At 41.9% G+C, this 14,795-nt stretch overlaps 1 protein-coding gene across 11 annotated transcripts in view; it reads left to right on the forward strand.

Moving 5' to 3' along the window:
* Positions 1-686: 686 nt before the first annotated feature.
* Positions 687-14,795, forward strand: part of Igf1 (insulin like growth factor 1) — a 75,813-nt gene continuing 61,704 nt past the window's right edge. Inside the window, exons 1-3 of one of the 11 annotated variants that reach the window (XM_060377865.1) lie at positions 687-710; positions 2,124-2,205; positions 7,176-7,332. In XM_060377865.1, the coding sequence (XP_060233848.1) occupies positions 2,143-2,205; positions 7,176-7,332 (220 nt within the window). In that variant the 5' untranslated portion in view covers positions 687-710; positions 2,124-2,142. Of the gene's footprint in view, positions 711-1,864; positions 2,206-2,336; positions 2,426-3,323; positions 3,657-3,842; positions 4,027-4,412; positions 4,464-7,175; positions 7,333-14,795 lie in introns of those variants that run through there. The other 10 variants (XM_060377863.1, XM_060377862.1, XM_060377864.1 and 7 more) reach the window with 10 other exon arrangements.

The raw sequence follows: 14,795 nt of genomic DNA on the forward strand, positions 1-14,795 counted from the left end.
TTTGGTTACATATAATCTATATCATCCAGATCCTTCCTTTCTTTCTCTTTTTCTTCTTTGTGAAAAAGAAAAAAAAAACCCTCTATGAGTTGTCATAAATCAAGTGCTCATGTAGAGCTTGCTAAGGGAAGCTTGGGGTTACTGTATGTTGCCCACAACTAGCAGACGTGCCAGGACCACCTGGTGATGCTGCAGCTCTGTGTGTTCTCTGAGTCCACCCTACCCACAGGAACTTCCCAGCCCCATGCCTCTCACAAAGCATTCTCCCCCACCCTTCTCCATTCCCAAAAAAGGCTTTCATGCCCTGCCTCCCTGAGAAACCACCACCTCCTCCCACTGTACACTGCTCATATACCTTACAGTTTCACAAACTCAACATATGGCTGTGGAGTTTCTTTCTTCCTGCCTGTTGCATGCTCCTTTTTGCTTCTCTCGAGCTGTATGTAACTGAGTAAACACTAGGTGCTCTCATCAAATGATACCTTCATCATCCACCACTGGGACTGACTCACGCCAGGCCTCTAATGTTTGTGTGAAAGGTAAACATTGCTATGAGATATTGACCACACAGAGGACTGGACCAAGCCCAGCCCCCTTGCAAAACCAAACTGTTTCCCTTGAGGACAACCACCTCTCCCAACAGATGCCTAGCTGTGGGCAGCAGAAGAGGGCACTGTTGCCAGCCACCCTCTGTCTCAACTGGTGTGTAGGTCAGTGTCTTCAAACCCCGAGAGAGAGAGAGAGAGAGAGAGAGAGAGAGAGAGAGAGAGAGAGAGAGAGAAGGCAAGCCTGGCTCGTTTCCATCCCCCTTGGGAAACCATACCTGGAGGGACATCCATGGAAAGCACAATGTCTCATCTGGGCTTTTGTAATCTCCTTTCAGATTTCACTTATCTACTGCTCTCAAAACCGTTGAGAAATAGGTTCAGACTGTATCAACAAACAATCAGAACTTGATTCTCTATGGCAAAGGAAAGTATACATTATAAATAGTGAAGCAGCCGGCTTGAACATTGCTGCCAGCCACTTACCCAGTTGAGGGATTTGAATGACATCATAACTCTGGAGATGGTATTGCTAGCCAGCTGGTATTATTTGCAATAACACACATACAAAAAACTGGAGAGAGAAAACACAGCCATACACCCCACACACACAAACACACACATACAAATGCTATGCACACACACACATTTAGCAGAAAAATATGGCCAATGGGAAATAGTATGCGCCTCACATACTGTTTCCTTGAGGTTGAGGAGATGACAGGCATCCAGCTTTGCTGAAAAATAAGATCTTTTTTTTTTTTCAGCTGGTTCCAGAGCCCAGCATAGGCTCTTTCTCTGCACAAAGCATGATACAATGCCCTAACGGGAGCCGACCCACTGCAGCCTGCCCATCTATAGGTTTTAGGAAATGAGATCATTCCCCTCACTTGGCAACTAGGACAAGGGCTCACCCAAGTGCTAGCTTTCAATCTAGTTTACCCTGGTCATTTCAGGGTTAACAGCGCTGTGCTTTCTGGTGATGGTCTTCTTCTCCCTTTTGTTTTTTCTTTTAATTCTTTTCTTCAAATTTTGTATTTGTCCTAAAATATAAAATTGCTCCTGTGTCCCACTTAGATCCTGTAATCCTGGTAAGGCGTATTAGAGACGTGTGTACCTTCATGCCCTATGGAAAGTTAATCAGGGAACAGATCCTATTTTCTATGGCAGCATCAGTATTTAACGTTGGCTAACCCTGTCAGTAACACACATTCTTTTAAGAGAAAAAAAATGCTTCTGTGCTCCAGTTTTTAAAAGCAAAGGTATGATGTTATTTGTCACAGTGCCCAAAAAAGTCCTTACTCGATAACTTTGCCAGAAGAGGGAGAGAGAGAGAAGGCGAATGTTCCCCCAGCTGTTTCCTGTCTACAGTGTCTGTGTTTTGTAGATAAATGTGAGGATTTTCTCTAAATCCCTCTTCTGCTTGCTAAATCTCACTGTCACTGCTAAATCCAGAGCAGATAGAGCCTGCGCAATGGAATAAAGTCCTCAAAATTGAAATGTGACATTGCTCTAACATCTCCCATCTCTCTGGATTTCTTTTTGCCTCATTATTCCTGCTCACCAATTCATTTCCAGACTTTGTACTTCCGAAGCAATGGGAAAAATCAGCAGTCTTCCAACTCAATTATTTAAGTGCTGCCTCTGTGATTTCTTGAAGGTAAATATCTCTTACTTTTTTGAACTCGTTGGGGAACTGTGTTTAAACTGTGTGCTGTTTTCTGCTGCCTAGAATTGTTATTTGCTTTAGAATTTGCATTGTTTTAGAACTGGGAGTTATTTACAAATTGCTGAATGTGCAGTTCTGTGGGAGCTGTAAAAGAGCTCCGGGAGATGAGTGCATTTGCAGAGATATCTGTACGGGTAGAAACTATTGCAAGGTACTTATAAACCCTCCACTTACAGAGCCTCCACGCTGCCGTTTCTAAGCAAGTCCTGTAAATCTTGCCTGTGGCTCGGGGCTGGAGAGCATGGTTATAAACTCGGGTGTGCTTTTTCTTTCACAGGTGCAGGCGTTCGGTTTTTAAGGTCGTGTTCGTGTGTGTCTGTGCCTATGGATGTGTGTGATTTATCAGGAGGCATGTCACAGATTAAAAGTTACATTTTAGATGATAGGAAAGCTTTTTAAATATTCTTTTTGGAGCCAAGAACCGGGAATTCTTTGCACTTATGCCCAGAAAGTCAAAGTTAAAGTGAAGTTTAATTTGCTTTTCTGAAAAAGCTCTCAGACAACTTGCCGTCTTTGCATATTCAGAAAATTTAAGCAGATCCACGCTGAGCTCAGAAAGCAGGCGCATTCTGGCGGCTGTCTTTCCAACTTTCCTCTCTGGAAGAGGACTTCAGTGGACTGAGTTTGGGCTTAGTTTTCGGGCTGCAAGCTTTGCTCTTACGCTCGGCACCGTAAAGTCTCTTTAGGTGAATCTGGCTGCCGCCCGGGCAGCTGTCACAGCGCTGACTTCTCCTTTCCGATCACTGGCCCTAGTTCAAGTTTCCATTCTCAGCAAAATTATATCCTTCCAGACTTGTGTTTTTTCAATTTGCAAGCACTTTTAAGCCGCTGTCACTGGCTCCTTGGAGGCAGTTGCCGGGAGAGCTTAATTCATAAAAGCTCCCGGCACAGAGAGCAGCGTTTCTTTGCTGCTTTCAAATGCTTCATCGCTAGGACTTTTCTTAGGCAAGTAAGTGCCTTGGGACTTAGGGAGACAAGCTTGTCAGGCACCTAATTCTGCCTTCCTTGAGATGCTGAGCAGGCTCCAGCCACCTTACGGGAGTGAAGTCAGCCTTCATATACGCTGTGTGGTCTGGCGTCTGGGATTGCGTCTCCCTATTTAAGAGGCTCATCAAAGCGACTGTGGAATGTTACCTCAGCGTTCATTGCAAGTTTGGAAAATTGTCTCCAAATGAACTCTGTTTCCATGCCGGGTCTGCAGAACATTACAGAAGTGGAGCTAGCAATATGCTTCAACTTTTTTTTTTCCCCTGAACTTGCAGCAGGAGACGTTGAAGGGAGTTGCTGTGTGGTGGTCTTTGGAATGTAATTCAAAGCGGAGGTCAACTGCCTAGAGCAGTGTACACTGGGGCACAATCTGGCTTTGTATTCTGAGTCTCAAGGTATTTCCCAGTGCTTGAGCCCGGGGAAGGTGGGGGAGGAAGGCAAGGAGCTGGAACTTGAATCACTCTCTTCTGGGTAGCCGAGATAGGTAACCATACAATGGAAATGAGTGGCTTCACCTGGGGGAAAGGATTGACTTGCCTCCCAGCTGTGCAGTTTGCTCATTGTTTAAATGGACAAAAGGCAGTTCACCCAGGCTCATAGCTTACCTGCCTGGGTGTCCTAATGTAACTAGATGCTTTCACAAACCCCACCCACAAAACAGCACATGTTTTTAAGTCCTCAGTTTTCTATTCACATCAGCCTCATAATACCCACTCTGACCTGCTGGGAAAAAGACCTGGACGGTCCCAAATGACTGCAGCTCCAGTGAGTACCTTCTTATTGATGCTTGCCCTCACATTTTTACTGGGCATTTTCATTGTTGTTCAGGCATCTGGAATCAATTGATACCCCACTCGTTTAACACAGAAAGGTCTTTGGAGACGTGGATTTGCTGACGATCTTTGAGGAAAGTGTTCCGAGTTCAGGATTGGGATTTTTTTTGCCCTCTCTTTCTCAGGCTCTTCCTTGTCCTCTTCCTATCACACCAATGGCTTCTCTCTACCCGTTTTCCTTGTGGTTGATGAAATAGGAGGCTGAGGAAATGGGGAACATATGGGGAGACTTGTTTTGAACTTTTTTTAAAACTCCCAAGTAAGTTTGTTATTGTTTTCTGTTCGGGGAACATGGTGTGGTCGGCTCTGATTCTAGTGTGCTGGACTGGTCTCTGAGCTAAAGGAAAATGCACCAGAGGTCCTAGAATTGTAAGTACTGATATTTATCAGACTGTGTTTTAGTATAATTCCATGCAGAAAGAAAAAAGGGGGAAAATCAGTTAAAGCAATTTTCAGTTTTCAACTCTAGAGATTCATGTGTCTTGCTGAATTTAAAGGCACTATCCCTTAAAAATAATTATTAAAATATAGTTTGGGACAGCTCGTGACAGTCTAAATTTACAAAGGCTGTGAGATTGAGTAATAGTTCCTGTGGAGTTGGTCCAAACTAATCATTGCAGGTGCCTGGCCTTCACCATCATCTGACACTCAGCAGGGGTAGGGGGCAGTGTTTCCAGAATGGGTTTGCTGGAGTATTATTCATTCTAGAGCTCATCTGTTGCCAGAGTGTAGGGATGTGTTCTCTAAGGCCAATTATGGGGATCACAGGGCTGCCCTTTGGAAAGGAACCATGAAGCCCTGTTGGGTTGGATTTATTCAAGTTTCTATGAGAAATACTAAAGGGGAAACTCCCCTTCAAATTCTTTTCATAACTAAGAGAAATGAGTACATATTAGCTCATTTCTAAGAAAATCTTGGGTCTTTGGTTATGTAGAGGTAGAGTGCTTCCATGCCAAAATCCTACTAAGAAAATGTACCAAGGGCTTCACGAAGGTCATACCTCCTCTTTAATTGCATGTCCACTGTTCATGATGATTTGTAAATAGAGAGTTCTTTTCGTCTTCAGTTGCTCTATAAGCACTAATTAAACATTTACCATGTGCTGTCAAGAATCAGGAGCTTTGGGTTCCTTGCCCTCTCCAAATGCTAGGCTGAAGATATGACCACAAATTTGAAAATTTGTTTAAAATAGTTTAGCAAAATTTATCAGTGATGCAGAAGCCGTTAAGTTGAGAATTCACACAGGGCAGGGAAAGTGGCCATAAATTAATGTCTGAGTCTCATTCTCCAAACAAGATGGGATTGAATGAAATTGCCCCAACTGTGAGGTTCAAAAAGCCTCTTTAAAAAATTATAGCCCCCAGTGTACACCCATGACCTCCTTTATAGGATAGTTCACCTAATGCCCTCTTGTGACTCTCTGTGCTGCTGAAAGTGTACGCATTTGAAAGAGGGGAAGCTGCTCACCTTGGGAGCTCACCTGTACTGGAAGAAAGTACAGTCTGGTTTCACAAGTAGCAGTATGGAAGAATGGGATGTCACCATAGCACTTGTCTGCTTCTTAGAATGAAGAGAGAAATCCTAACATTAGAGGAATCCTAATGTTGGCAAGGATGCCATTTGGCTATCAAGCATTGACTAACTTGTGCCAAACAGGAGCCTCTTGGTAGATTTTCGTTATAAAATTGGTAAAGTGGCTTATGAATGCTTCCCAGAGATTAAGCCAGACTTCCCGTTGTTCAAGGAAAGGTTCTTACAGGTTTTAAGCCCTGTGCTGCCCTGCACATAAAAGGTTCTCTGTGTATGTACATCTGTGGTAGTGGACTAGAAGAGAGAGGCTTTGGAATATAAGAATTACATTTATTTCCATTGAACCTCTGAGAATGATTTTTAAACTCCCTGACTTTCTGCCATCCTCCTTTTTCCTGCTTGTCACTCTCCCCCAAGGCAGGCATAGAAATTAGAAACTCCCTTCCCCAAGGCAACCATAAAACATGGGCATTTGCTTCTGACCCCCATCCCAGACTTGCTGCAGAGATGCTGATCAGAGAGAAATCTGCTGCCTGCCCTGTCTGATAGTAGGTCATTGGTCACTTCTCCAGGAGAGGCCCTAAATACTATACCTTGGATCTAAGAATGCTTCACAAAGGGGCCTAGCAGTATCAGGAGAGGCAAGACATGCTGAATTTCCCAGCTCAGTCTACTGTCATTAAATCATAATTCTACCCACTGCCCATGCCTCATTGGACTGAAGCGTAACAGCAGCAGCAACAACAAATGGAAGGGACCTCATTCTGGAGTCTCCTTCCAAAGGCTCTTACCTCACCCAGTCCCTTAATTAAATAAAAGCGTCATGACTTTCTCTTGTCAATCTGCATTTTGTTATAGAGGTACAGACTATGCCCTTCATGATGTGTAAGAAAAGGTGTCAGGCTTTGCTGTCATTGTGATTTTTGTGAGACAGTTGCATTCCTAAGTCTTCATGTTTTTTTTCCTGTTTCTGGATTGTTTGTTTGTTTTCTGCTTATGGTTGTGTTAGCTGCTAACATTTTCAGGTAAGACTTCTCTTTCTCTTCCCCCCTGTGCTTCCTCCCTTCTTGCTCTCTCTCTGAAAAGTTATAATGATATATTTTCATAATACTTTTCTTGCCAGTGTAAAATCTTCTTAATCTATGGCCAGAGAATGATGTCCTGGTTAATTTACTATTCTGATCAATAATAAATATAATGAATATATGTACTATCTGCAAACAGCCAAGTTTTAGAATATGTAAATTAAAACAGTTTGACTACAAAGCTGAGCACATTTACCTTTTGAAAATTAGGATGTTTTATCAGGTTCTCAGAGGGGCATGAGAATCCCCCAACTAAAATAACCACATCTTTTGTCATGCAGTAAATGTTTGCAGCCCTCTTGCCCTCTTTATTCATAATAAGAACTCATAAAAACCTCAAGAGGATGTCAAGACAGGCTCAGGCCAGGACCCACAGAGGTCCTTCATGCCACGCTGTTCTCTAGGCCAGCGACCAGAGAGGACCCAGAAGGACACCTGACCCTCCTTTTGTTTTTCCCTCTGGCAGATAAAGATGCACACCACATCGTCTTCACATCTCTTCTACCTGGCGCTCTGCTTGCTCACCTTCACCAGCTCTGCCACAGCTGGACCAGAGACCCTTTGCGGGGCTGAGCTGGTGGATGCTCTTCAGTTCGTGTGCGGACCAAGGGGCTTTTACTTCAGTGAGTAGCCCTCCCATCCCCCCCCCTCTCTCTCTCTCTCACACACACACACACACACACACCATTCACTTTTCTGTGCTGCTAAAATTCTGAAGTATATGGCTTTGTGGATTTACAACTGCAGGGATTGTGCGAATAACTGAGTGACTGCCCATGGCTGGCAGCCATCCTCAGGCTCTGAGATCCCTCACCTTAAAGTTTGCATAGCATTTCGTCCAGGCTTTTGGAAGCTTTGAGAGATTTGGGGGGGGGGGAATTTTCTTCCTTAAGAGTTTGTCTTTAACTGCTCCCACACGCACCTTCCTCCATATTCTCCCACTCTCCTATTCCTTCAATGAAAAAAACAAGACAGACTAACCCTGGAGTATTGGAGATTTTGTTCTTAGCCCTTTGGGCAGGGTTACTCTACAGAGTTTTGTGTAAAATGGTAAGGATCTCCCACCCCAAATTTTTGTGAACTTGAGAGATGAATTAAATGGAGAACAAATTATCTGACTCCATGCAATACCACGTCACCATGAGTGAACAGGAAGTGATCTTTGCCAAGACGTGCTTGTGAATTGGTAGGCTTGCTCCAACTGTGCACTGTGGCGGTGTGCCGAGACGCCCTCTATGCACACTGACCTCGATTCTCTTTGTCACTCCTTTCCTTTGATGCAGTTCTTCCCTGGGTACTATATCCACCTAGACAGGAGTCTTTGAATTCAGTAGCACAGACCTTATAAGTACGTCTCAGGCACTAAGAAAGTCAGCAGTCAGCACGAAGGAGACAATGTCTGCAAGTTACACACACCCGATAAGTCAATGGCCACCAAAGGGAGTGGTCACTTGAAAAGAATCAGTCTCAAAGACATCCATCAAACAGTATATTATAATGCAGTGAAAAAATGAAAGGAGGTGTGCACATTCCTTTGGAAGAGTAAAGAGTTCCTGGAAACTGGGCATGAAGCATTCTCTAGAGTTCCTATCACTCAGGGGTGATCAGATTACCTCAGTGGCCCACCAGGCTCAAGCTCGGAGTAGCTCTTGAGATGATTCATATTCTTCAAGTCTCTCTTGTCTTCCTGCAAAATGTCAGTCTCTCTTGATGCAGGTGGTAGTGGTGGTAGCTTGTGTGGTGTGTGGTGTGTGTGTGTGTGTGTGCATTTGTGTGTGTGAGAGAGAGAGAGAATGAGAAAAACGTTTACTCATGTAAGTTTGGCGATGTGCAAAGGAACTACTAAAGAGACTGTTAATGTGCATTTACCATGGTTTTGGCAAAATAAAATAAAAACAGACAAAGTGAGAGAATATCATCAAACAGTCCAACGTGCTTTCAGCTGTTTGAATGGGAAATTTTCCACTTTGTGCTTCCTGCCAGTCCTTTATTTGAATAAATTCACTTATTTTTCTGGCAATGAAACAGCTCCATTTAGTTTTCTGTTGCAGGGTAAATGAATGAGTTGATTAGGTGGGTGATTTTTCTTTAAATGCCAGACTTGTTTCACCTTTAAGAAACATTCTATAGAGGGTGAACATGAGACATGTTCCCAGGGGAACAACGAACTGCGGTCTTTCTGTAACTTGTTGCAGTGGGTACATGTTTTCATTTTGAAAGCATAAGTGGTTCTCACCTCCAGCTCCCAAGAACTTTGTCTTCTCTTGGCACTCCATGCAGGCAAGTTTATTTCATCCATTTCCCTTGTAATTCCCAAGCCTGCAAGTGCCTTCTGTTTAGTGCCAGGTTGAACTGTAATGCTCATCACAATGTCTGTACTCCAGGATTTCCATGCATGGTACATGACTACTTGAGCTTTCTATGCCTGTGACGTTTGCAGTAGATAATGAAAGCAAAAACAAGAAATACAATAACAGCCCTAGGTAACTGGGCTTATATATGTCCAAACAGACCATTGAGCATTGAACACCAACAATGGAAACCATTTTATTGCATTGAAAATGTCTTTGCATTTGATCACTGTGAGGATCAAGTTTCAGTAAATGTGTTTAAGTTGTGTTTTAATAGCTTAAAATAAAAAGAATCTTATAGCCACTTGATATTTATAAGAGGGTTCTGGATTTTTTGATACTTTTGTGAAACATGCTATTGTCAATTCTGCCATGAAGAGTACTTTTCTTTTCTTTCTTTCTTTCTTTCTTTTTTTTTTTTTAAATCACATTCTGCCTTATAGAAGTCTACTACTTAAGCTAAATCCTCTACCTGCCATTAGTTCCTTAAGCACAAAGGTATTCTTGCTAACTTTCTGGTCAAGTATACAATCTTCTCTACCTGAGAAAAGCTGATCCTTTTAAATTGCTTTAGTTTACTTCAAAATACTGGGAAAGCATTTGTTGTGCAGTAACACGAGGTATAACTGAGGTGTCAGGAGATGAATGAGAGACTGGTCTTGCCTTTAAAGTACTCAGAGTCTAGTCGTATGTTAGAAAAAGAGTATATATATCATATGCTATAAGAGAAAATAACCTTGGAGAAGAGGTTATGTTCTTAATGCTTTTCCTGAATATTCTATCTCATTTATCAGGTTCTGCCCTCTAAGTGAACTCCTAAAGGCCATAGCTGTTTATATTTAAAGATCAGTGTCAAGTTCAATTTCTGACTAATACAGTATTTGCTGGTATTTATCAATTTGGACTTGCAAGATTGAATCCAAGTGAAGCTAATAGAACTGCTTCTGTAGGACTGTCCCAGTAAGAGCCACCAAGAATTATGACTACCAAATACTCTGGGACATACTTCTCACCTCAGGCCTACCCAGTTATTTGATGAAACTCTTTTGCCTTTTCCCAATGCAATGTATGTATATCAACAAGAACTTAGAAGCTGTACTTAGGCCATCCCCAAGATACACTCATGGTCTGTTTTGTTCTGGAGCCAATTATTCTTACAGGCATTAACTGTTGTCAACAAATTTTATTGAGTTTCCTTTTCATCCCCTGAGATTTACTGTGTGTGGCAAAGTCCAAGCTAAGCATTTACAGTCCTCGAAGCACCTTTTAAAGGAAAGCACTCCTCACATTTTTATCCCTCCAGTTGACACTTACTGGGTTTTGCTCTTATTTACAAAGTTTTACTGAGCACATACCATTTTATTATAAGCTGTTTCAGCTCCACTTTGGAAGTATGTATTTCTCATCATTGTAGAAGGCAGTGTCTAATCTTGGTTGGTATTTAAACATCATAAAGAAATCCGCCTCCATTTTTTATTTTTATTTTTGGTTAATAAAAAATATTCAAAAAGTGAGGGTTTTGAGTCCTATTCGAAGGGTTTTGAGTAGGTTTTTTGTTGTTCTTAACTCTTGCTTTGGATAGACTGACCCAATTTTTCAAATGAGTGCACGTTACCCTTCTAGCCCAGGTTCTGCGGGAGCAGAGCAGACACAGCCTCCTGGATCATCTGCTGTGAAGATCTCCCCAGCATAAGTAGAGCAGCCGATCCAAAATTAATGCAGTTTCCCCAGACAGTTTCCCAAATGAAGGATCCAATGGAGAGCTAATTACAGATTCTTCCCCATGTACCACAGAAAGAGAGCATGTCAGTCAAGCTTATGCTCTCTTGGCCCTGTGAGGAGAGCAATGCTATCTTGGAGGTGAAGGCTCATGAGGAAAGGGCCCTGGATTAGCTCACCAGTGAAACCACCCAGAAGATGTCCCATTCTCACTTTGTTTTGTCTGAAGTACACCAATGGGTAAAATGAGAGAGGTTAAGCATAGGTATAATTTTTTGACAGCTATGGTGATTAAACATTTTAATATGCTCTTTGGGAACTTCTGGAATTTTTCTCCTTTGAGGTATTTAAGAAGTTGACAGACAACCAACCATCTTGAATGGTTTCAATTAAGAACAACCAGAAGAAAGAAAGGTTCTGGGGTCTTTTTCAGTTTTAAGAGTCTATAAACAGTCCCTTAAATAAACTGTATATGCTTTACCTCGGGCAGTCTGGGGGAAAGGAGAAGTAAATCAATTAGAAAAGAAAGTTGGATACCCTTTCAGCTACCCCAGATTTATGGCTTTTGTAAAACATCCCCCTCCAATGCATGCTTATTAAGAACAGATCTGAATAAACGAATGACATTCTTCATGTGTTAAAGCATACTGTTTTTAAAGAGTTTGAGTGAAACTTTGCAATTAGCTTTCATTGTTATTGATTGCAAAAACCTCCTAGGTTTAGGTTGTTATTATGAACTCAGACTTTTTTTCTTTGATATACAGAGCTCAGAAAACTACCTCCAGACCTGTCAATCATTATTTATATGACTTTGGCAGGCAGTTAAACTTCCTGGGCTGAAATATCCTTGTCTATAAAACAAAAGGATTTTGTTGAAGCAAATGACCTTTAACTTTAACAGACTTGATGTCTAGGTTTCTAGCAACAAGCATTCATTCCACTGGGGAGAGGAAAGACCAGGACTTAACTAGTGACTGAGGGACATTCTGCTTCTTTTATCTTCTTGATAATCATTTCAGTTAGTCCCCAAAGGTAGCAAATCTGCTCACTTCAAGAAATAGGAGCCAGCTGCTTTGCTTTATTTTAATTTGAGCTTTAGTTCTCCAAGGACAGAACAGAAACAGAGGCATGACCACAAAGTCCCAGGTCATAAACCCAAGGTTGTCATTTCTCTTTGTTATCAAAGACAATCTGATGGTTCTCATCTTTACACTGTCACACTGCCTTGACTTTCAGGAGCACTGAGTAACTCTGCTCATTGTCTCAGAAAAGGACTTTATGAATTCACCCAAAGCCCTTGGGCAGCTTTTTAGATAAGGCCCATCCAATGAAAGAAGAGGAACACATTTAAAAAGACACCCACCCAGCTCTAGCTTTGCTTTGGGAAAGTGTGGATTTTGTGCTCCATCTGTATGCATTTCCTTACACAGCACCCCTCTTGGGAATCTAATCACACATATGCTGGTTCAAGTTAGGGGTGAGTGTGGTCAGTGCCTATGGAAAAACTATTCTCTTTGAAATTGATACATCTGGAATTGACCTTACAACCTTGCCCTCATTAGTACACAGAGCTAATAGGCCACAGATATTGTTTGAGAAAACAAAAAGAACACATGGCTTTTATCTTTGGCCCTCAAATGCTTGCTACTACTTTAAAAAAATATATCCAAGAGGACTTGTGTGGGGTACTAAGAAAATGATGGTTTCTGTGCAAAATTAGAAAATAATTTTTATTTTATTTCATGTTAATATTTATTAAAACTGTCTACTCCTGGATCAGAGAATTATAAACAGGAAAATGAAGGGTTCCTGACCAAAAGTGTGGCCTCTTTTGACAAGAATCTAGGGTTGGGCCTTAGCTCTGTAACTTACTCCCCGGAAGACCTTGAGTAAGCTATTTAATCACACTGTGCCTTGATTTCTCCATCTGTAAAATGGGACCTGCCTTATAAGTGTTGATATTAGGGTTAAGTGAGCTAATAGATTCAAATATGTTAGTTTAGAATAGTGCCTGAAACATAGTGCCACGCTCATTAGCCTGTGTATTTATTTACGCCTTTCTGAGAGCTGTTGTAGACTCCACTGTAAAAGGCAAGATAACCTGAAGAGCCCGGTCAGTTATACACTCACATTTCTTCTGCTTGGGGCAGCTGATCCCATTACTATTAGATACAATCATGCACATTATGTCCATATTAATGACAAGAAGAATGCTCTCCTTCTTGTCTCACCTTTTACTTTCAAAACAATTCTATTTGATCCTGCTTTGCCTTTATCCCCAATTTGACAGGCAAAGATGGTTACTACATTAGACAAAGAAAAAGGGGAAGGCAACAGGCTGGGTAGATATGAGGTAGGTCACACTCGTCACACAAGTTTGAAGATGTAGAGCCAGATTGTGCTGGCACAAATCTACAATTCTCGTGATCCAATAAAGACACATGGGAGGCAGAGACACGATCGCCCTACAGGCTTGCAGTCCAGCTAGTCTGACATACTCAGTGACAAGAAAGCCTACCTCAAACAAAGTGGGTGACCTCAGACCTCCACACATATGTTATGGTGTGCACACTCGCACTCACACACAGAATAGACACATTACACACATACACATATACATACAAAATGGAGATTTTGAAACTTCATGGATCAAAAATCAAACCCTCAGCTTCTTGTCTCCATGAAATATGCTCATTTGGTCACTTGGGTTGTTTAGAAGCCCACTGTTTTATAGCCTAGGGAAATGCTCACCAAACCCCAGTCGTTCTCTGGAAAATAAGGAGCAAAAGCCCTGGTGTAAAAATGTTGAAAACCAGCATTTTCTTGAAATGAGGCCTTTGAGATAAAGGTACATCTCCATGTCATGAACTTGCATTTTACCTCTGGGACCACTAAGAAAAATAAGATTTCCTCAGAGTAAAGAAAATGTTCCTTTCATTAGAGATAGCCACTATACAAGAAGCTTCCTAGGACTCCCCTCAGACACTACATAGCCCCTTTCCTGTGAGAACCAAGATGGCCTCTGCTTAGGAGAGCCTCACCTATGACTCACCAGTTTCATACTCTTTTTCCTCTATGAGAAAACTTCAAATGTTTCATTTCTTGCAGCTTTTAGTTTGGGAAGTTTTTTGTTTTTGTTTGTTTGTTCATTCCTTTTTCTCAAAGAATTACCAAGAGGCTATTTAGGTGGACCAAACATCTCTTGTAAGGTACCAGGAAGGTGCTGGCAAAGGTAATGAAGTACCTGATGCAGACTGGGAAACTGATAAAGGTAGGGACTTATAAAAGTAGGTTGGAACGTAAGATTTATATCTGTGCAATGAAAATTTCAACTGGTTGTTTATGATCATGGTATGAAAAGGTCTTTCATTATTAGTGGCAGGTAGACAGTGTAGATCCAAAAAAGATATTGAGCATTGTATAGCTTTCATGTTCTTTCAAATACCTTGTCCAGACCCCATGTGCCATGCATCTTTTAGTCACTCCATCAGAGCCACACCCATCCCTGTAGAAGCCTTCCTTTGGATTTCCAAGCCCACAGCAAATAACCAGACACACTGAGAACAGGCACGGGGTCTCTCCCAAGGAAATTCCCTATTGTCCTCACTAACAGGCCACAAAAGCTTTGATCTTTCATGTAGCCAGATGTCCTTGACAACCATGGTGGCGAATTATCCTGTCTGCACTGAGCTGTTAGCCTGGCATGGCTCCATCCCACACCTTTCTACGAAACTTCATAAGCTCTTCCATCCCGGAGAATTATTTGGGTTGCCTGGAAAGTTCAAACCTCTCATTAGCTGCTAGACTGAAAAGACGACATCTCCAAGTTGTGTTTGTTTTTAATCTATATGTGAGATCATGTTTAAAACACAGCAAAGAGCTGTTATTTGACATGCAACTCCCTAACTGTAGCAAGTTGTATGCCTATTTAATGCATTGTTTAGTCTGACATTGGCTACAGCCATTTAAAGAAGCACTTGGCAGGCTCTGGGTTTTCATTCTTGGCATAACTGCCT

Source organism: Meriones unguiculatus, chromosome 2, assembly GCF_030254825.1.
Source record: "Meriones unguiculatus strain TT.TT164.6M chromosome 2, Bangor_MerUng_6.1, whole genome shotgun sequence".
In the NCBI taxonomy this organism is placed as follows: domain Eukaryota; kingdom Metazoa; phylum Chordata; class Mammalia; order Rodentia; family Muridae; genus Meriones; species Meriones unguiculatus.